This window comes from Aythya fuligula, chromosome 2 (genome assembly GCF_009819795.1).
Source record: "Aythya fuligula isolate bAytFul2 chromosome 2, bAytFul2.pri, whole genome shotgun sequence".
Lineage (NCBI taxonomy): Eukaryota > Metazoa > Chordata > Aves > Anseriformes > Anatidae > Aythya > Aythya fuligula.
In genome coordinates this window covers 81,920,217-81,939,238 of record NC_045560.1, presented here as the reverse complement: position 1 = coordinate 81,939,238, position 19,022 = coordinate 81,920,217, and the positions used below count along the sequence as shown (strand labels likewise).

The window sequence follows — 19,022 nt, the reverse complement described above, 5'->3', positions numbered from 1 at the left end:
TCTTCTCCCGCAGCCTCTTTAGTGTGGCATAACTGCACAGTTATTTGCTGTAGAGCTGAGCATTGTGCCATTTTCTGGGACTTGTACATTTTATTTAACGTTACAAACAAAGCCAGGTTGTCATTTCTGGCCAGGGGCTGAAGTGGGGAGGAGAGGAGCACTGTCCTCGAGGGAAGTCTTGTCACGGTTCCTTCCAGTGGCCGTGACTATGAGGACTGCTCTGGTTGTTGAGTACTGGGAGAGGCATTAGAGAGAGGTATCTTAGGGTAGAACTGACTGTTCTGCTTCTCTGTATTTACTTATTTATTTGTGCATGCACTGTTTTACTGGTAGTGCTTGGTCTGCTCAGTTGGAGCTTTTCTTCAAGGACCTGGAGATGGTTTTGCTTTTTGTAATATATATTGTATGAAAAACACCACTTGATTCTTTTTTTTATTATTATTATTGTTTTTGTTTTTATATGTAGCTTTTTTTTTAAAATAACTTTGTGGTTCATATTTTTTTTTTTTTTGAAAAATACTCTGAGAATGTGAAGGCATCATAAATTTAAACTCTGGCTATACAAGGTACTTACATAGAAACGGAGAGAAAAGATGGATGCTAGCGCTGTGCAGGGAAAACCGCCAGGGTCTGGTTATGAAATGATGAATCGGGAAGGAGAAGAACAAAGAAAGAGACCCATCATATGTGGACCTCCGTGACAAGTGATCGATTCCTATTGCCACTTAGAGATTTCAAAACCGCCATGAAACATACAGGGGGGCATGGGGCTTCTCCACAGGAGGGATTTGGGGCTGCCCTGTCAGGCTGTGGCGTACATGCCACTTAGAGGCCAGGGATCCCAAAGTGGAGCCTTTTCTCCAAGGGTCAAGATAAACTGACATGCAGCAGATTTTAAATTTGCATTTTAGGTAAAACTTCTGCCTTAACTTCACTACAGATCCTGATTTGCTGCATGAGCCCTGCCCAGACTTCCATCTCTTGCAAGGAAGGCACAGGATGGTTACATCTTGGGTGCATTAATTTTTGCCATATGTCTTCTGAAGCGTGTTTCAAATAGTCCCTCAGCTTGACTTCTGGTTTGAAGCACGGTGACTCACAGCACGGGTGGTGACTCACTGCGATCAATTAAACATTAGGATCCTGAAGGTGTGACTTCTTAGGCTTTGGCAAAAAGCGCTGTCACAACATGAAAAAAACACTTGCGATGCATTGCACATCTGCATAGGTGGCAAATTCTCCACATTGCTATACTGCCACAGAAAAAAAAGCTTTTTTTTTTTTTTTTTTTGAGATCCCTCTCCATGGTTTGCATAGTGGATTATATTTATAAGCATAACCTATCAGCTCTGTACATCACTCTATCAGACCTCTTGCATTAGGAGGCTAGAGGACAGAAAGAAAGAGAAAACAGAGGTATCACTGTAAATTTAGCAGCACCCTTCCTTCAGGCTGGGAGCTGCTAACTCCCAAATGGGACACCAGGGGATTCTGACAGAGCAGCTACAGGATTTTCTGGTCTCGCTGCTCGTAACACGTTAATCTACCTTTTGTATGAGGTGATAGGGGATTACTGGCTAGACTCTGGCCAAAACAATCTCCTGGTGCAGATTTACTCGGAGTGCCACTTGAGCTGTCAGCAGCACTGCCTGTCCCAGCGTGCTGCAAGATGGGAACCTGTGAGGGTTTTCTTTCTATGTGAAAGCTGAGGCTGAAACCTCAAATCTGTGTATGGTACCTGTTTTGTATACCTGGTAGATTTATGCTAGACCCTAGAATAGGCCTTCAGCTGAAGGCAGCAAATGGTCAGACATGGGATTTGCCCAGAAATGGATGGTTTTGTTTTTAGAGGGGCTGAGGGGCTGGGTAAGAGCCTTGTAAACAAGCAGACGTGTGGTTCCCAGATAGCTTATCGGAGGGAGCGGGCCTGCTCAGGGCACTGCTGAAGGGCCTGCTGGGAGATAAACTTTTCTTCTGCTTTCAAACTCTTGCTCTGTGTGCCAAAGTGGACAACTCGGTGTCTGCCGTGTTGTCCCGGCCTGAAATTTCACAACATGAGGCTCAGGCTCCTCCAGCCATGAACCTTCACCTATGTGTGACCCAGCACTGCACGTTCCCTGCCCGGGCTCCGCGCGAGGGCCAGCAGCGGCCGGCTGTGGAGATGAACAGGATGTATCTGCTTTGTTTGCTTTCCTTGTACTTGGATGGCATTACAGCTCCTCTGACTGCAATAATGTGACAATGAGCAACTTGCAGTGCTTGCCTTTTAAAAGTATTTGTGTATAAATATGACTGTTTTTAATATGCTTAATTTCTACTCTACTTTCAAAAGTGATTTCTCACTTCTAATCATTGTACAGACCTTCTGGATTGTGAAAATAAGCCCAGAGCATTTGAAAGCCTGCCTGGAGCTCAGAGGTGCCTCCTGAATTTTGTTTTGATTATGGCTAGCCTGGACAGGTATTTTTCTTGTGAGCTTGAGATTGGTTCTATAATTGTAAATATTAGGAACTGCATTTCTCCCACTCGCTAAATACTTCCGAGAAGTCAAGAGCTTCGGAGAGCAATTCTCATTGCCTTGCTGAGCTGCTTGTTGCAAGTAGTCCATAGCTACTCAGTGGAAAGAACACTCATACCACTCGCTTCTTGTCCCTTAGTACCATTAACCTGTGGCTTGCAGAATGGTGTAGAGGATCAGAAGTGTATGTCCCAACTTCTACAAGTCGGAACAGTGAAGAACTCAAAAATACATTTAATTAAAATGAAAAGCCTGAGCATGAATGTTTGCCGAAAGCCAGCACGTTTCTTTTGGCCTCAGTAGTGCTACACTTCTTGGTGAGGTGGTGTATTCTGGGGAGGATGTCTTCTGTGATGTTGAACCAAATGGATGAGTCAGAGCTGCCTTATTTATGGAAGGGCTGCATGTCACGAAAACACCTAACACTGCAGTGCACCTAATTAAGCTCTTTGAGGGAAGCTCTCTTTTGAAGTTGCACCTGACTTTTTAAAACAAATTGCGTGTTTTAATTTTGCATTTTTGGCCATGAAACTTCAGTGACTGCTGTTGGGACAGCACTACTATTACCTTACACGCACAACCATTTATTCTGTGAAGTTTCGGTTCTGGAGTAGCTGGCTCTTCAAAGTTAGCTGTACTTACTTGTTCATGAAACGTGTACGGCTGCTGTTGCCATCAATATTTGAACACTTCACAAACCACGAGCAAACACATCTTCCACATTTATTCAAGGGTATGATGGTACTATCCACGCTTCACACACAAGAGAGACTAAGTTATATGCCTGAAGGCAATGAGGGTGTTGGGTTTAAGCCAGGAATGCAGCCTGGCTCTCCTGAGGCTCTGTCTGATGTTTAGGAGGAAAACATCTTGGAGGTTAGGGAAGCCTTGCTAGAGACCTTGTTCCTGTTTTTCTCTTGGGAAGGGCGGGCTTCCTGGAATGGTCCATCCATTGTTCCTTTGGACACAAAGGATGCTTTCGGTATCACAGAGAGCCTTGTTGTGGAGGTTCAGGCCCTGACTGATCTGCAAGCCATGATGGGGGTTGCTGTCCTGCGGCTCTCTGGATTGATGCCAGGACTTGGCTTTTCAGACCTGGCCTGACAAGCCATGACATTAGTCTTCATCACCTTCCACCGCCTTCGGATGCTTTTCTGAAAACAAAAGCATCTTGATGCTTCGCCGATGGGAGCCTGAAAGTATCAGCCACTGGTGTCTGTGGTAAAGCAGCTGCTTTTCCTGGTGTCTTCAAGTGGTGCCAAGTAGGCCAATAGCAGAATGTCCTCTCAAACTGTCTGGCAGCAGGTATCTGGGGCATTACAGTGATATACCATACTTACATCAGCAATACCAAAGCTGGAGATGCTCCCCGAAGCATCCAAACTCAGGTGGCCTGAAGAGGGGGGAGACTTAAGCGTTGAGTATCCCCCTTCTGTCAATAAGGGTCTGATAAAACTCAAATAAATGAGTCTTTTCACATACTTTGTAGGATCTGGGGCTTGACTCAAGGGGGAAAACTTTTCCTCTGCCATTCCCATTGCACTTGTTCTAGGACCGAAGCTTGCAAGGAGTTCTACACGTGTGATAGTAAGCTTAAGTGCATCTGGGGATAGCTTGATTTATTTTGGTTTATCTGTCTTTCTTCCAGTGGGATCTTGTTTGTGACTCTGCCTGGAAAGTCCACATTGCAAAATTCTCCCTACTGGTAGGATTAATCTTTGGCCACTTAATAACAGGATGTATAGCAGACTGGTAAGTGAAAAATCTTTTAATGCTAGTATAACTGTAAATGAATGCCAGTATTAAATATTGTTTAGATTTTTATCTACTTCATATTCATAAAAAACTTTTGCGTAATGATTTTCATGTTCTGAAAGGAGCATGAACAAACGGTTTAGAACTGTATGTTAATTGCTTGAACCAAGTAATTTGCACCAAGGTAAGTAACAGGAAAATAAGCTATTTGATAGTTGACTTAGTTATTTCCTGCTGATACAGTTTATTACAGCTGTAGTGCTCATACAGAATTAAGTATTTTCTAATTATGTAAGTGGTGCCTTTGGTTAGTGGTTGGTTGGGTTTTTTTTGGTTTTTAAATCAGGAGATGAGGCCAAAAGAAATTGAAAGTGACGTTGATTGAATAAAAGAGACCAGTGTAATGTCAATCTTCGGCTTACACAGTCTCATCTAGGGGTGGTAGAATGCTGTTGTTTTTTTGTAAACTTTTCCTTTGTTCTATTTTTAAAGTTCTTGTTAAGCAAATGTGTTGATTGTAGTGTTAAGGAATCGCTGACTTATGTGCCACTAATATTGGGGTATTAGATTTAAAAGCACAGAGTGCAGTTGCTTAAATTACAGTAGTAAAAACATTACCAGATGCCCTGGTTGTTCTGAGAGTTCAATTTTTATTTCAAGAGAGTGCCTTGTAGTGCAGAAAAAGGGGAAAAAAATTAATGCCTGACTGAAGTGATTTCAATGCAAACTTGCAGCATTTGAAACAATAGCCCTATGATGCCATCCCAGTCATTTCAGTGGCTTCCAGTACAGTTGCCAAAGTTGCTGCTTTAAGTGGCCCCAAGTTAACTCTTTCACCATTCACTAAACCAGGAAAGGAAGGCGTCACTCGCACTTTTTAAGATTTCCGTAATAGGCAAACCTGTCAGTCAATGGGCAGAGAAGAGGCCCCCTGCAGCTATGCAGTAATGCGTCTGGAACTTTTGTAGCAAAATTACATCTCAGTTCTTGAGTAGTCATTAAAAGTTTTCAGGCAAGTGGGGAGTCATGACTTTTCAGTGAAGTAGGGAACATGCATGATGAAATACAATTGAAATTGATTAAAACACTGCGGTAGAACAGGGCTGTAACAGTGTGTAGAAAGTGTAGCAGGGAACTGAATGAGGGATCTCTTGGTTTTCCTAAAAAGGAATCCATGTGGAGAAAGCAGACTTATTGCCAAGTTAGGGAAATGCTGCTGTAATTGACAAATAAGTCACAAATAAGTGAACATCTTGTTGCCTAAGGCACTGTCTTCAAGAGTGAGATGCAGTAAGCGGTTTAATAGCTCTCTGCCACCAAAAGGAGGAGCATCCTTTGCTCCCATCCATTTCTTTCCCCATTTTGTAGCTTGCTCTGCCACATGTGATTGTTGAACCCTCTCGCAGGCTGTTAGATGTATTTGGGGCTGCTAAAAGAGGACCTAAACAAGGATTTACTTTACAATTTAATCACAGTTTGGGTTTCCTTTAAGATGGAGGGTGGTGTGGAAAAACAGATATAAAGGGGATTGTGCTTGTAAAATTAAAAAAAATAAATTAATTAAAAACTATGTCAGTCCAAAACAAGAGCAGGCAAGATTGGGCAGATTAATAGATTGAAGTGTTACAATCTTTAAAAATCCTGTTTTCATTTAATTTCATACCACTATCCAGTGTAGGTAATCAGAAGAGGCTTTGGGGTATTTTTATTTTTTATTTTTGAGCCAGTAGGGTTTGGGGCTTTATTTTTCCTTTTTGAAAGGTTTTTAAAGCTGCATGTTATCAAGATGTAATCTGCACTAAGACAATTAGTTTATGCAAGCCGAGTGGTCTGTTCAAAATACGGTAGTTGTATATGCTTAGGTAGCTCTGTGGCAAATCTATAGGAAGAAGGTCTGCAAACACATATTTTTACTCAAAGCCTGAGTAAGTTACTTGTTTGACAGGCAGAGCACTGCTGTAACTTTTGCTTGCTCTGGTCAGGGTGGCTGAAAGGTCTGTGGAAGGGTCTTGGTGGCCACGTGGCATCCTGCTGAGCAAACCTTTTCTTCTCGCTGCCCAGTCCAGCCCTGCTTTGCAACTGCCCTGGTACTCCTTGGAGCCTTTGTGCCAATTCAAGTCCCAAAACCAAGAGAAAGGCTGCAAAGAATGGTACAGGAAGAACAATTTCATCAGCTGAAGGAGCAGAGCTTAGTCTTCTCAGGGTGGCAAGGTGCATACTTAGGAGCGTGGGTCTTGTCCTCAAAGCATTTGCCTTTCCCCTGCATCTCTTGATGCATCTGCACATAGTGCCGTGTGGGTTACAGGTTCTCCAGAAGCCTGTGGATGTTTGTATCCCTATTTGTTTACCTGTGCAGGCAAAAGTCTGCATCTGATACAGATAATATTATGCAGCGTAGGCTGAGACTGTTGTGGCACAGAAATCTCCCTCTGGAATAGCACGGATGGCAGCAGCTAGTATCCTGGGGCTGTTTTACAAGGGAGATTGTGTATGTTTTAATTTCTCACAAGCATTGCCACGTAGTGTTAGTCAGATAACTCTGTCTACACATAAAAGGATTTTAGATACTCTGAGACAACATCCTGTCAAAACACTGCTGGATCACCAACCATGTGGCTGATAGCTGCCCTGGAGTTTTGATTTCTGAGAAAAACCATCCCTGGGTGAGGAGGGATGCTAGGTTTGTCTCTGGGAGGAGGTACTGGAGGGCTTGCCTGGCCTGAGAGCCCAGGAGGATCTCCTGACTCTTCGTTAGCAGCAAACATTAATTTGCATAATTTGTGTAATGGCAGAAGAAATTCCAAGCCCTAATGATGCATAACCTCGAGTAAAGAGAGGGGGAGGAAGGGGGCTGATGTCTGCGAAGCAGTGGGGCCTTTTTTAATCAACATCAGGAAATGGCAGGTCAGGCTTGTGATGAGAATTAAGTTCCTAATTCTGAGTGCTGGCATTAATGCCTTTCATCCACAAAATGCTTCCACAAATACTAATTAGTATGAATTACAGCTTGACTGTTATGAAAATAGGGATGTGGAAGCCTGCGCAGATCCCTGATAAGAGCTTGCAGTTTTTGTGTTCAAGGTTTGGTATGAGGTAATTCCCCTCTGTGTCCAAGTGCCGTGCACCCTATAAATACACCATGTGAAGCCCAGGCAGCGGTAGCTACCTCAGTGTCCAGCATGTTCCTGGCACGTTGCGTATCACTGAGGAAATAACGCTGTGTTCCCACCTCGAGTGGTGCAGCGAGCAAGGCTCATCCCCTACGGGCTGGGTTTGTGAGGAACCTTCTGCCCTGACCTCGCTACCTCCAGCTTGCCACTTAGTACTTGCTGTTTTAAAAACACCCAGTGCTTGATGCCAACAAGCTGAGTCTTGGGTAGGTGCCCCACAGCTGATGCTGCCGCTGGAAAAACATGTCCTCATCCAAAGGATCCCCCAGCATCATCATCTGAGGTGTGACTTTAAAATCTGTAGGTGATGATGCACATACCGGTGTGGTTTTCCAGTTTTTCCAAAAGCATCAAAAATGATGTCTCCTTTCCAGCCCTTTGCCTCCTAATTCATTGTTCCTATTCCATTTTAAGTGAAGCAAAATCCAAATTGTTAATTGTGAATGCCTATATATATAATGCATTTTACAGCTGCTGGTGACAGTCTGCTGAAATAATTGAATAGAAATGCTGCGGTATGTGAAACTGGATTAGGTTGTGAGGTTTAAATTTTCTTTATTGTGCTGACTTTCAACCTGATGTCTGGCTTGCAGCTGACAGACTGCTTTGAATAGGTCTGTGAAAGCTGCCTACGAAAAGCAAGTTCATATATTCTTTGTGGAAGTGGCATATGGAGCTGGCTGAAAGGAATCCTCGGTTCCACTGGAAATCTTGTGGGAGTTGACAAGTTGAAAAATTTTGGAAATCTCCACATAACGATCCAATTCTTGCTTAAAAATAGCAGCGTGCTCTGGTGCTTCAGATCTTCTGTGTTGCACAGGAAGAGGAGGGGGGGGGAAAGGGGAATGATAAACACGGAGCATGTGAGATATGCAAAAGCCTCATATTCCTTTTACATAAGAGCCCAACTGTGCAGCAGGTGCCCCGCGTTCAGGGGCACTGTAATTCCTCTTCTCATCGATGCCACCCCAGCACGTGCAGCTGTGGCTTGCAGCTGAAAATCCTTCCTGCCAAGGAGGGCTGCAAATCCTCATGCCCACGCTGCCACTGGTGGATGCAGTGCATTTTTTATTCTTGTTGTTGTTTTTCTCCTCCAGTCGGGCTCATTTTGTGGGTCTCTACAGCTGCTGTGGGGATCTGAGGGGAATGCACTGCTTTCCTACAAGCATTGCTGTCAGCTCTGTGAGGCTCAGGGAAGTGGCACAAACCCTGTTTTAAACTTTGTCCCTGTTTGTTAGGCTTGTCCTTAATAACAAGGCAAAAAAAAGTTGTTTTTTTTTGAGCGTGCTCCTCTTGCAGATCAGGCTGGTAAGCACATGTCTATTGGGTAGAGGAGACCTCTGCAGTACGCTCTGTGGCTGTAGGCTGTGAAGAAATAATAATATAGCGTATCATTTAACATATAATGTCATATACCCATCTCTGCTGCTACAGAAAGCTCTGAGAAGTTGTTTTTAATCTTCAAGATACTTGTTTGTGGTCCTTCTGTAGTTCTTAGACATCTCCTTGTTCACCGTTGGTGTTTTGCAGTTGATGTCAAGCAGTAATAGAAATTGATGCTAAACAGTAATAAATCATACGCTGGCCCTGCGTAATCCCACCTGAAATGAACTTGTCAATGCAAAGCTGAGTGAGGAATTAAGTGATTTTTAATTTAAAATTAATTAAATAAATAAAAATGGAACAAGCTTTAAAAATGGGTAGCAATATTTGGAAGGGATTGCATGACTCGTGCCCCTCTTTGTAATGCTGGAGCGTTGTGTCTGTCCTGGCTTTTAACACCGTTTCTCCCTACTTCCTTCCTTATTTTTAGGGTAGGTCGACGGCCCGTACTGCTCTTCTCTGTCATATTCATTTTGGTATTTGGACTGACTGTGGCACTCTCAGTGAACGTGACAATGTTCAGCACACTCAGGTTTTTTGAGGGGTTTTGCCTGGCTGGAATAGTCCTCTCCCTTTACGCACTGCGTGAGTATGCCTTCATCACCCATCCCAATGTGTATTTACTGAGTATGTTGCTTGCTGTTCCGGGGCTTCCTGCTTTCCTCCAAGCAAACAAAAGAAGAATTGTTTGCACTGAGAAAACTTTAGCCTGAGTTTCAGTGACCAAGTAGGGATTTTTGCAGCTATCTCTTGCTACAGAGCAGTCTGTGAAGCAGTTCGAGGGCCTGTTTAAAAGAAAATTATAAAGTGTGGGGGGTATTGTTTGCTGTTACGTAAACCTAGAAATCATCTGAGTCATGGCTGTAACGGTTGTGGATTTCGCTATGCAGTACTGAGCTCAGTAGGAAACTCCCTGCTTTCCCTGTCTCTAGCTGTACGTATTCTGGCACTATTTCAGAAATTTTCCTGTTAACTGAGGCCAAGAAGCCCCTTGTCCCTGTGTTTGATCATAAAGTACATCAAAAATACACGAGAAGAGAAGGCTGAAGTCATTTTATCAAGGCTTCTTGTTTCTTTGTTGTTCTTTTTTTGATTGTTTCAAGGTGGGGGGGGAGGGGGCGAGGGGGGAACAACTGAGAGAAACCTGAAGGAAATCTTACGAGAAATGTCTTCGTGATCATAGTATTTTGGGGGAGATGCCTGGTAAACTTGTTGCCAAAACATTTGGAAGCCCTTTCTGGAGGCCTTGCCCTCAGGGGGTCCATGTGCAGTGCCACCAGCCCTGTCTGTGTCACTTGGATGGGCTCCAGGGAGCTCTGTCTGCTTGCACTTCCTTTGCTGTTTGTGATTAACAGGTAGCTGAGGAAAATACAACATTTCCCCCTTTTTATTACGGCTCTGGAGAAGTATTACCTAAATATATCCTGGGACTTGCTGTACAGATCTTCATAAAATTTTATTCACTTCCTACTGTATCTGGTATCTAGCCCATCAGGATTTAGCACTGTATCCTTACTCTGCATGGAGTGCTTTCTACTATTAAGCTCTTGTGGAGCTTAATATTTGTATTTGTTTTGGTTTTAGACTGCTCAGAGGGGAAAGCAGCCTGACTAGAATACACAAGGGCTTGCTCTGTATTGTGCTTCTTCATAGTAGATAGGCTTACTTTTTTTCTTCCCCTTCCTTGTCTTTGGTCATGTAACCTCTAGCAAGAATTTTTCATCAAAAAGTAAGACTACTACTGAAGACACATCTTTTTTTTTTTTTTTTTTCTTCTCCTTTTATTATTTTTTTCCCCATTGTAGAAAATGGTAGAGAAACTTGCTTATCCATTTCACTTAGTGGCCCTAGAGATCTTAGTAGAGTGGAAGAAACTGAAGCAGAGCAGGTTGTTGTTGAAGCAGAACTAGCATCAAACCTCCTCCCTGCTGGCCTGCTGCACAGTCAACTCTAAATGCTGATCATGGTCTGGGCCATGAAGAAAGATCTTCCCCTGCTAGGGCAGCCATTACGTGTGGATATTCAGCAGGAGCTTAAACTAGTTGGGATTTTCCACTGCCCAATGGAGTATGTCCTGGTTGGTTGGTCAGTTGCTTGTTTTTTCTTGTTATTTTTAAGGCATCTAAGCAAAAGTTTCGTTGTGGACTTTTGTAGACCTGAGAGAGAGTGCATGTGTCACTGAAGAGCAGCCCAACAGTAGTTTGCCAGCCTAGGCTTTTGTTCAGCAAACAGGAGATGCTGGTTAGTCCATGCTCTGCTTCATTCAGATCAAGGACTTGAATCTGATTTCCCCCGCGTAATTGAAATGTTTGCTGTATCTGTTGCATGTGTGTATCCACTGCAAGCAGGCATCTGTCTGCATAGGCAACGTTCGAATAGAGCTAGTAGGTGTTAGGAGAGATGTGTGAAATTAGCTGCGGCATGAACATCAGTGCAATTTTATAGAAGTGAGAAAAAAATATCTCCCTGCACCCCTGGGAGATCTTCTGGCTAGGGAGGTGAGGGGAGTGGGAATTTCTGTATTAAATATTATCATTAAAAAAATAAGAAGTGTTGTCATCTTGGTGTAGAGTAATGGGAAAGAATTAATCCCTAGAGCCTTAAGAGAATGGGAGGAACATGATTTTTTGTTGTTTTTGTTACTTTTTCTTTGGTTTTCTTTTTTACTCATTAGTAGGCATAATTTGTTAGGCTTTCTCTGAATTTTGGATTATTTTTTTCTGTTTCTGCCAGAGCCTATACCGCTCTATTGCGCTCCTCTGTGGAGTCATCTTCTATTTCATGACCCCTATTTCCTTGCTGTTAATGGTCTTGATTTCTTCCACCGGAGCTTCGTGTCCCCAGAATTCCCACTTGGCTGCCCCAAGCAGAACAATAGAAAATGGAAAGTTTGATCGGCTAGAAAGAGCCATTAGCTGAAGTTTTCAAAGCTCCTGCACGGAATCAAACTCTATAAGCCTGTATAGCCTGCAAAGGTAATAAGCCTGCCACAGGGATCCTCTTACACTCTGTCAGGCTTGCTAGTTATGCTTGGATTTATGGCCTGCCTCACGGAAATTGTAAATAACCGTCCTGGATGCTTTGGGAGTGGGAATAGCACCAAAGTGCTGCCTTTAAAACGCAGAGCTGCTGAGCTTGAGTTGCCCTCACTGCTCACACCACGCTCTTTTCAACAGCCTAACGTGGTTTTCCTACAGGTTTGTGCCAGCATGCAGGGTGAGCCCTGAGATAAGCATTGCTTTTGGTGCCTCTCTGCAGACTGGTTTCAGGGTTGCCATGAGCTGGCTTCTTGTGGAGGCTGTAGCGAGGAGGGTGTTGGCCTTTTTTCTCAGGCAACAAGTGATGGGACACGAGGAAATGGCCTCAAGCTGTGCAGTGGGAGGTTTAGGTTGGGTATGAGGAAGAATTTCTTCATGGAGAGAGTGGTCAGGCACCCAAGGAGATGTTAGCATCCCCATCCATGGAGGTATTTAAGAGACGAGTGGATGGGATACTTAGGGATATGGTTTAGTGGTGGACTTGGTAGTGTTAAGTGATGGTTGGACTTGACGACCTTAAGGGTTTTCTCCAACCTAAATGATTCTGTGACTCTGTACAGAGAGCTGGAGCTGCCTGGGACTTTGCTAAAGGAACCACTTTTGATGCTGATTCATTAAGCTGAAAAGTTTTTCTGCAGTTGTTTTAGTTTTGGCAAAAGCTTTTGCTGGAGAGGTTTTTCGGGTACAACTGGTGAACTTGCAGGAAGAGCCAGGCTTTGCAGAGGTGGTGGCACTTGCTACGAAGGGGGAAGCAGAGGGGAAACGAACCTGGGAACCTCTTCCTGGTGCTGTGGTCATTGAATCCTCTCTTTGAGAGAAGGAAAGGGAGGTGCTCTTTTTCCTGAGCAGTGCCACGTGTGCCTGAGTAATGCCTCAGCAGGCACCTGGGAGTTTTTACAGCAGGTAAAGGAGCACCGCTTCCTGCGAACAGCCCCGCTCGCTGGCCACAAGCCCTGTGGGACAAAGTACGCCCGGCAGATGTGGAAATCGCTGCCCTGGCCAGATGCTGCGCCTTCCCTCGGGCTGGATTTCACAACCTGGTGGGGCTGCAAGCAGGAATTCCCCCCACCCACGCTGCTCCAGTGCTGCCTCCGAGGCCGTGCTGGTGTCAGCATTAGTCTGGGAAGCCGTCCCCGTGGGGGACAAAGGGTGCTGCTGTCAGCAGGATACACCCTCTGGTCTCATCTCCCCTGCCTTGGGCTGGGTTCCTGCTGTCCCTCGTGCCACCAGGGCCTGGGGGAGCAGGGCTTGTTTCCTGGAGCAGAGGCTGTGATGACGGCACAAGCCGCAGCGCGGGTTTGCATACAATCGCGGGCTGCTCAGCTGTTTCACGGGTGACTGGGCTGCAGATTAGGCTGCGAAATTGCAAAGTCTAGACTTGAATGGAGCAATAAATAGGCTCTGAGAATCGCTGCACGGAGAGGGAGACAGCAACTCAGGTTGGAGCGAGGAAGCAGGGGTGTCCCTCCAGCACGTAGCAGCAGGATGAGTTGGCGTGGTGTTTTCTCCCTTTCACTGCTAGAAGAAAAAAGGTAGGAATGCTGTGCAAAATAATAGCCTGTGTTTTGAAAGGCTGGAGAATTCTGGCAAAGGTTTCCAGACTGGTTAAGATGTCCAGCTGTGATGTATCTTTCTCGTTTCTAGCTAGGTCGACCTAACCTGTTACTCCTGTAAATTACACAGGCACTGACCTGAGAGAGGCTCAATGTGATTTCTTAAGCCTTTTTTTTAAATGTTTATTCTGTAAAGCTAGAGCAGCATGCTATAGAAAGCTTTCTAAAGCTGAAGGAAGCCTAGGGACGTTGGATTGTGGTAATGTCAGATTTGTAAAATAAATTTGCATCTAATGAGCTGTCAGACAGTGAGAGTTGCCTTCTTTCTTTTTTCTTTTTTCTTTTTCTTTTTCTTTTTTCTTTTTTTCCCACCTCCTCCCACCCAGAAGCATATAGGCACAGGTATCCTGGAGCATCCCAGGTGTGCAGCCCCCATGTCCCTTGGAGTTAGAGTGGTGTAAGCAGTGGAGTTGCTCCATTTTATTCTCCAGTTTCCTCTCCGGAGTCTTCAGCTGTCGACGTGGCCTTGGCCAGGCAAGGCAGGTGAAATCCTGCAATCCGCACGCTCCGAGTCTGTTTGGTGCAACCTGAACCAGCCAAATAAATAACGCTGTAATGCCTTCCTCAAATCAGAGGACGTGGAAGGCATCTGACTGCGTTCAAGTGCCTTGACATGTGCTTTCGTTCCGCAGTAACACGCAGTTCTCTCTGCTGACACTTGGGTGACAAGATCAAGGTTGTTAAGCCACCTACCTTCTGTTTATGTAACCAGCCTTCTGCTCTGAGTCATCCCATGCAGGTCCGGGAGGAGGGATCACAGACAGATCAAGCGCACAAAAATCTTTCTGAATCCCTCCAAAGTGGCCATTAATTGCTAAATCACACAATCTCAGGTATGGGGCTCTTTGTCTGAAGATCAGCTAGGGATTGTGCTGATACGAGGTGGGATGCGAGTTTCTGGAAAGCGCAGCTCTCTGTTTTTACTAGCTTTGTGCAAGAACTGTTAAATAAAACAACGTGAAGGTGGAACACTACAGCTGCTCAAAAAAAGGTCTGTGCATGCCTTTTATCGAATGCCTGGGGGGTTCATTTATGCAGGAGTGGAAAAGGTTGCTAGAACTGCAGCACTCCCCGTATAAATATCTTCCTTGCTTCCTCCCACGTTGATCCTACCAAAGGAAGCAAACTGTGACTCTTCATGTAATTTGTTGGCTTCCATTTCTCCACATTTCCTTCCCTTTTTCTCCTGGTCAGAGCTCTTCTAGAGACACGGTGTCTGCCCTTGGAGCACTGGCTGGCATGTTTATTTTAACCCCTACAGACTGTTTTCCAGGGCAGAGGTGCCCTTGGAGCGTTGTGAATATGTTGTCCCAGATCACGGAAAAAAGCCATGCAATTTGAGGCAGCCAATTTGAAATAAATTTGTGCAGCCTTCAAGTATGCCGAAGGGGAATAAAACCAGAATCTTTCTAAAGCTCCTTGGGAGGTTAGAAGGTGTTCAGTTAATGCAGAGATTGCAACAGGATCTGATTTTAATAATTTTTTCCATTTCAGTTGCTGAAAATCCTGCGTGTTGTCAGTGTGACCAAAAAGCCCAAGGAATTAATTTTTATTTGAGGTACTTCTTGTATGATTGGTCAACTGGGAATGCAATTAAGATGCAAGGCAGCTGTTAAAATACTTGTGATGATGGCAATCAGATGAGATTAGAGCACACTTGCGATTTCCCCAGCTCAAAATACAGCTTACATTTACAGTGTAAAGCGTGTCTGCCTTTTAATTGTTCCAAACCAGCTCCAGCAGTTGGGTGTGCTCTCTTTGAGAAATCCTCCCTTCTGTCATGCAAAGGCTTGGAACTGTAACTTTTTGTGCTTGTAATGACAGTTCTAGGGATTATTTTTTTTTTCTTTTTATTGTTTAATTTGAGTAATGGCACGTTGACTTAGAGCTGCGCCAGAGGGATGATCTTGCTGCCACTGGAAGAAAATGGAATCGTGCAACCATAGATTTAGACTAAGAGAGGGGGGGTGTTTAGGATGGATATATAGTTACATCCAGAAAGTTGCCTTTTATTTGTAGCTCTCTTACTCAGCTGAAGTGGTGTTAAAGTGCCAATTGTTAACATGTCTGTTGCCACCTGCCTTTTCTTGGCGGTGTCAGGCAGCTGCTAAAGGGCTTTTCCGTGCTGCATTGATTGAAGCTACTGGTGTAAGCTACAGAGGGTTGGTGGTAACAAAAGCTTCTGATGCTGCATGTGTGTGTGTCTGTGCAAGCCCTGTCCAAGGAGGCTGCCACAACCATCCAGCCATGGGTCCTGCATTGTGCAGAGCCCTGCTGCAGCTCTGCAGCCCCTGGAGAGCCAGGCTCAGCTGGCAGGAGGAGAGCTCTTCCACCGAGCTCTGAGCACTGCCTGGGCTCCAGCTGCTCTGCTTGTGTCGGTTGGTACACTGCAATGTCCAGTTGCAGAGGGTTGGTAGCTCAGTGATACTGCTGCATGTCCGATGTTGTTGTGGCTTTGTGGTTAGTCCTGTCCTTCTGTGATCTGAGAAGTTATGTTTCCTCTCTGGGAAATGCAAGTGGATCACAGACAGGGATATGAAAGTTTTGTCAGCCGTGATTTGTATTTATTTATTCTTTTTCCTGGCAGGAAACTGAATCTGCTACAGAGAGCATCTCTTGCTGAAGCCATGCATATTCTGCTAAGGCTGTTAACTCACCGAGTTTTAGCTCTCCCATTCCCTCGGCTGAGACCGGTGTCCTTGCACCCTGCAGACTTGTAAACTTGCAGAGTTAGTGCTGGAAATGAGACGGCAGCAACCAGCTCAGGAGCTGCCCTTGAGGCAGTCAGCGTACAGGCTTGCTTTTTTTTTTTTTCCTCAGCTGCTTCTTGCAGTGAGGCATAGGCATGTGCACATTCCTCAGCTACTTTCTCCTGCAAAAGGAGGAACTCATAGGTTCACAAATCACCTGTGAATGAATGAGTAGTGCTTCGCTTCCCTTTCCTGCCTGTTCTTACAGACTTGGCAAGCCAAATTGCAGTGGCAATGGGATGTGCACAGAGGGAAAAACACATGTATGCAGAAGGTGGATTTAAAAGTTACCTGCAGTGACTTGAATATTGAAGTCCAGCAACAAATGTCAGCACACAAATTCAAATAAATATTTATGTACTTTTCAAGAGGAACCATGATTTAACAAGGCTAGCCAAATTTCCATCCCCAGCCATGTAGACATGACTCCTATCTTCTCACTTACGAATAACATGACCCTGTGGGATTTTTTACTAGTTCGACTTAATTAAATTTCACTCAAAGCATGAAAATTGTAGGCAGCGTTCACTGTGGTATTTCTAAAAATGCATATTATTTAGTCAGGTATAAAAAAAACGTAGGTTTTTGTTTTAATTCTTGGTTTTATTTGTATGATTAAATTCTGCAGGCTAGCAACACAATATACCAATGCTCGTATCACTCGCTTTTATTTTTTAAAGACAACTACTCAGTGTTGCACTGCAGTGAATTTATTTATAAATTACATGCTGCAATTACTGATGGACCTGTAAATACAAGCTATGATTTTGTCTTTCGAGAACATCTGGTCCCTTCTTAAATGAATGGTACATACAGTTGTGTGTTTTTTAGAGATAAGTTTCGGCACAAGTGCTTGTTATTAGCTTGAAAACTTGTTTGCTCACATTCCTTGAATTCTGGTTATGGTATGAATTGAGAGGCAAAATCGGTTTGCTGGAATCTGATGAGTGATGCACAAATCTCTGCAAGCGCACCTTCAGTTTCACATACCTGAACTGTGTACCCCGTCTAGGCACCCGGTATGGAATCTCTGAGACATGGGTAATCTTGAGCTTAGTCTTAGTTGGGTGATACAAAGCAGGTGGTCTCATGGAGAAAGGGAGTGTTTGAAGAAGGTGACTTGGCTTGGGAATGTGTCCGTCTCCTTTTGAAGGGTTTCTGTGCTGAACTGAGGGAGGGAACATGGTCCTGTGTTTGCTTCAGAAGTTCTGGACCTGCATTCCCCAGCCTCTGCAGGTGATATCCCCATCTTCTTGGTCCCCAGCATCTCTGTCCAGCTTGTGTTTGCAGGAATTCAGAGCAGATAAACTATAAGCCCCAGTCCTCTCCTGCATAGTCAGGCACTGGAGTGCAAATACATCTCCATTAGTGGCTTACCTCATATAATCAATATGTTTGGTTATGGATGTGCATTTCATTCTGGTGCTGTGTAGCATCTGAGGAGGGCAGTCACTGGCACAAGCAGCAGCGGAGCGCAGGGTTTGTGCATGCCCTCGCGGCCGAGGGCCTTGGTGTCGTGGAAGAAGGCAAACTCTGAGTGCTGTGATTAACGATCATCTGTTAGAAATGCAGGCTGGGAGACCTGCGTGCCCCAGCACTGAGGCACGGGTAAGTTGCTTTGTGTGTTGTTTGCTGTCTGAACATCCAGACCAATTGTGCGCAGAAAGGAGGAGGGTGTTTTCTCTGCGAGGCAGTCAGTTCAATAGATGCCTAAGCTCATGGACCAGGGATCGTTAGTTAAAATAAACAGATTAATAAATCCCTTGAGTTTCCTGTTTGATGGGGAGCTGCTGTCCAGAAGGAGCACAGCACTTGGCAAGGGCCTCTTGAAGTCACGAGGCTGCTTGCACCCAGGTTTCAGCGCTGTGCTGGCAGGCAGCGTTGCCATCTCCTGGGTATGCAGCCATTCATCCTCAGAGCATTTCGTTTGCAGCTTTATAAGCAAAGGCAGAAGGAAGAAAAACAACAAAAATATCCAGGAAGCAAAAGCAATTGGGTTGGGGGGAGAGGAAAGCAATATATGAGAAGAGGGTTTTTTTTATTATGGACTGACAGCAAGGAGGAAAAGCAAGAGCAATTTAAAAGGGCTGTATAATGGTGGAAGTAGCTTGTATGTTGAAATTGCAACCAGCATTCGTAATAAAATCCCATTTTGGTTTCCTTTATAGCTCTGGCTTTGGAAAAGGGGGTTATGTCTGGAACTTGACTGACTTGTTTTTCGAGACAAAACCAAATCTGTGTTTCTAGGAAGCTGGAAGAAAATTAATTAAAGAGCCTTTGATTTATAGACCCATTAAAATTAACTCTGCTTTGAAAGTCAAAGAAATAAATAAAGCTGCCAGTGTTAGTCATCTGTTGGAAAAAATGGCTTCTCATGTATATGTACGGTAGAGAAACCCAATTACTGCACTTGAATGCGTTGGAATTTGGACAGGGGAAGCTTTGATTATATGAACCTTAACTCTGGCCATGTTAATCTTTTCAGATGTCAATGTGAGTTCAGAGTTGTGAATCAGCCTGAAGCATTGTCCCATCCTTGCTTACTTTCTTGTTAGTGTCTGCGATATGTCTGAAGAAGAACACGAAGTTCAATTTGCATCTTGTAAACGTTTATCCTGATGGATTTGATTTTTCAAGGAGACAAACTTCACCCTTCTTGACTCAGTATTGCATTTCAATAAAATAAGTATACATGCAGCTGCTTTTCTTCCCTTCCTGACCTTTTAGTCTTCTTCTCTGGCTGAGGTTAGGTGCTTCTTGAGGGCCTGGGGACAGCGTGGAAGAGCAGCGAACAA

General features: G+C 44.4%; 1 protein-coding gene across 1 annotated transcript in view; it reads left to right on the top strand.

Annotated features, from left to right (window-relative positions):
- The window catches only part of SLC22A23 (solute carrier family 22 member 23), a 91,359-nt gene that overhangs the window by 10,985 nt on the left and 61,352 nt on the right, over window positions 1-19,022 (top strand). Inside the window, exons 2-3 of the mRNA XM_032180843.1 lie at window positions 4,167-4,270; window positions 9,257-9,411. Coding sequence (XP_032036734.1) covers window positions 4,167-4,270; window positions 9,257-9,411 — 259 coding nt within the window. The remainder of the gene's footprint in view (window positions 1-4,166; window positions 4,271-9,256; window positions 9,412-19,022) is intronic.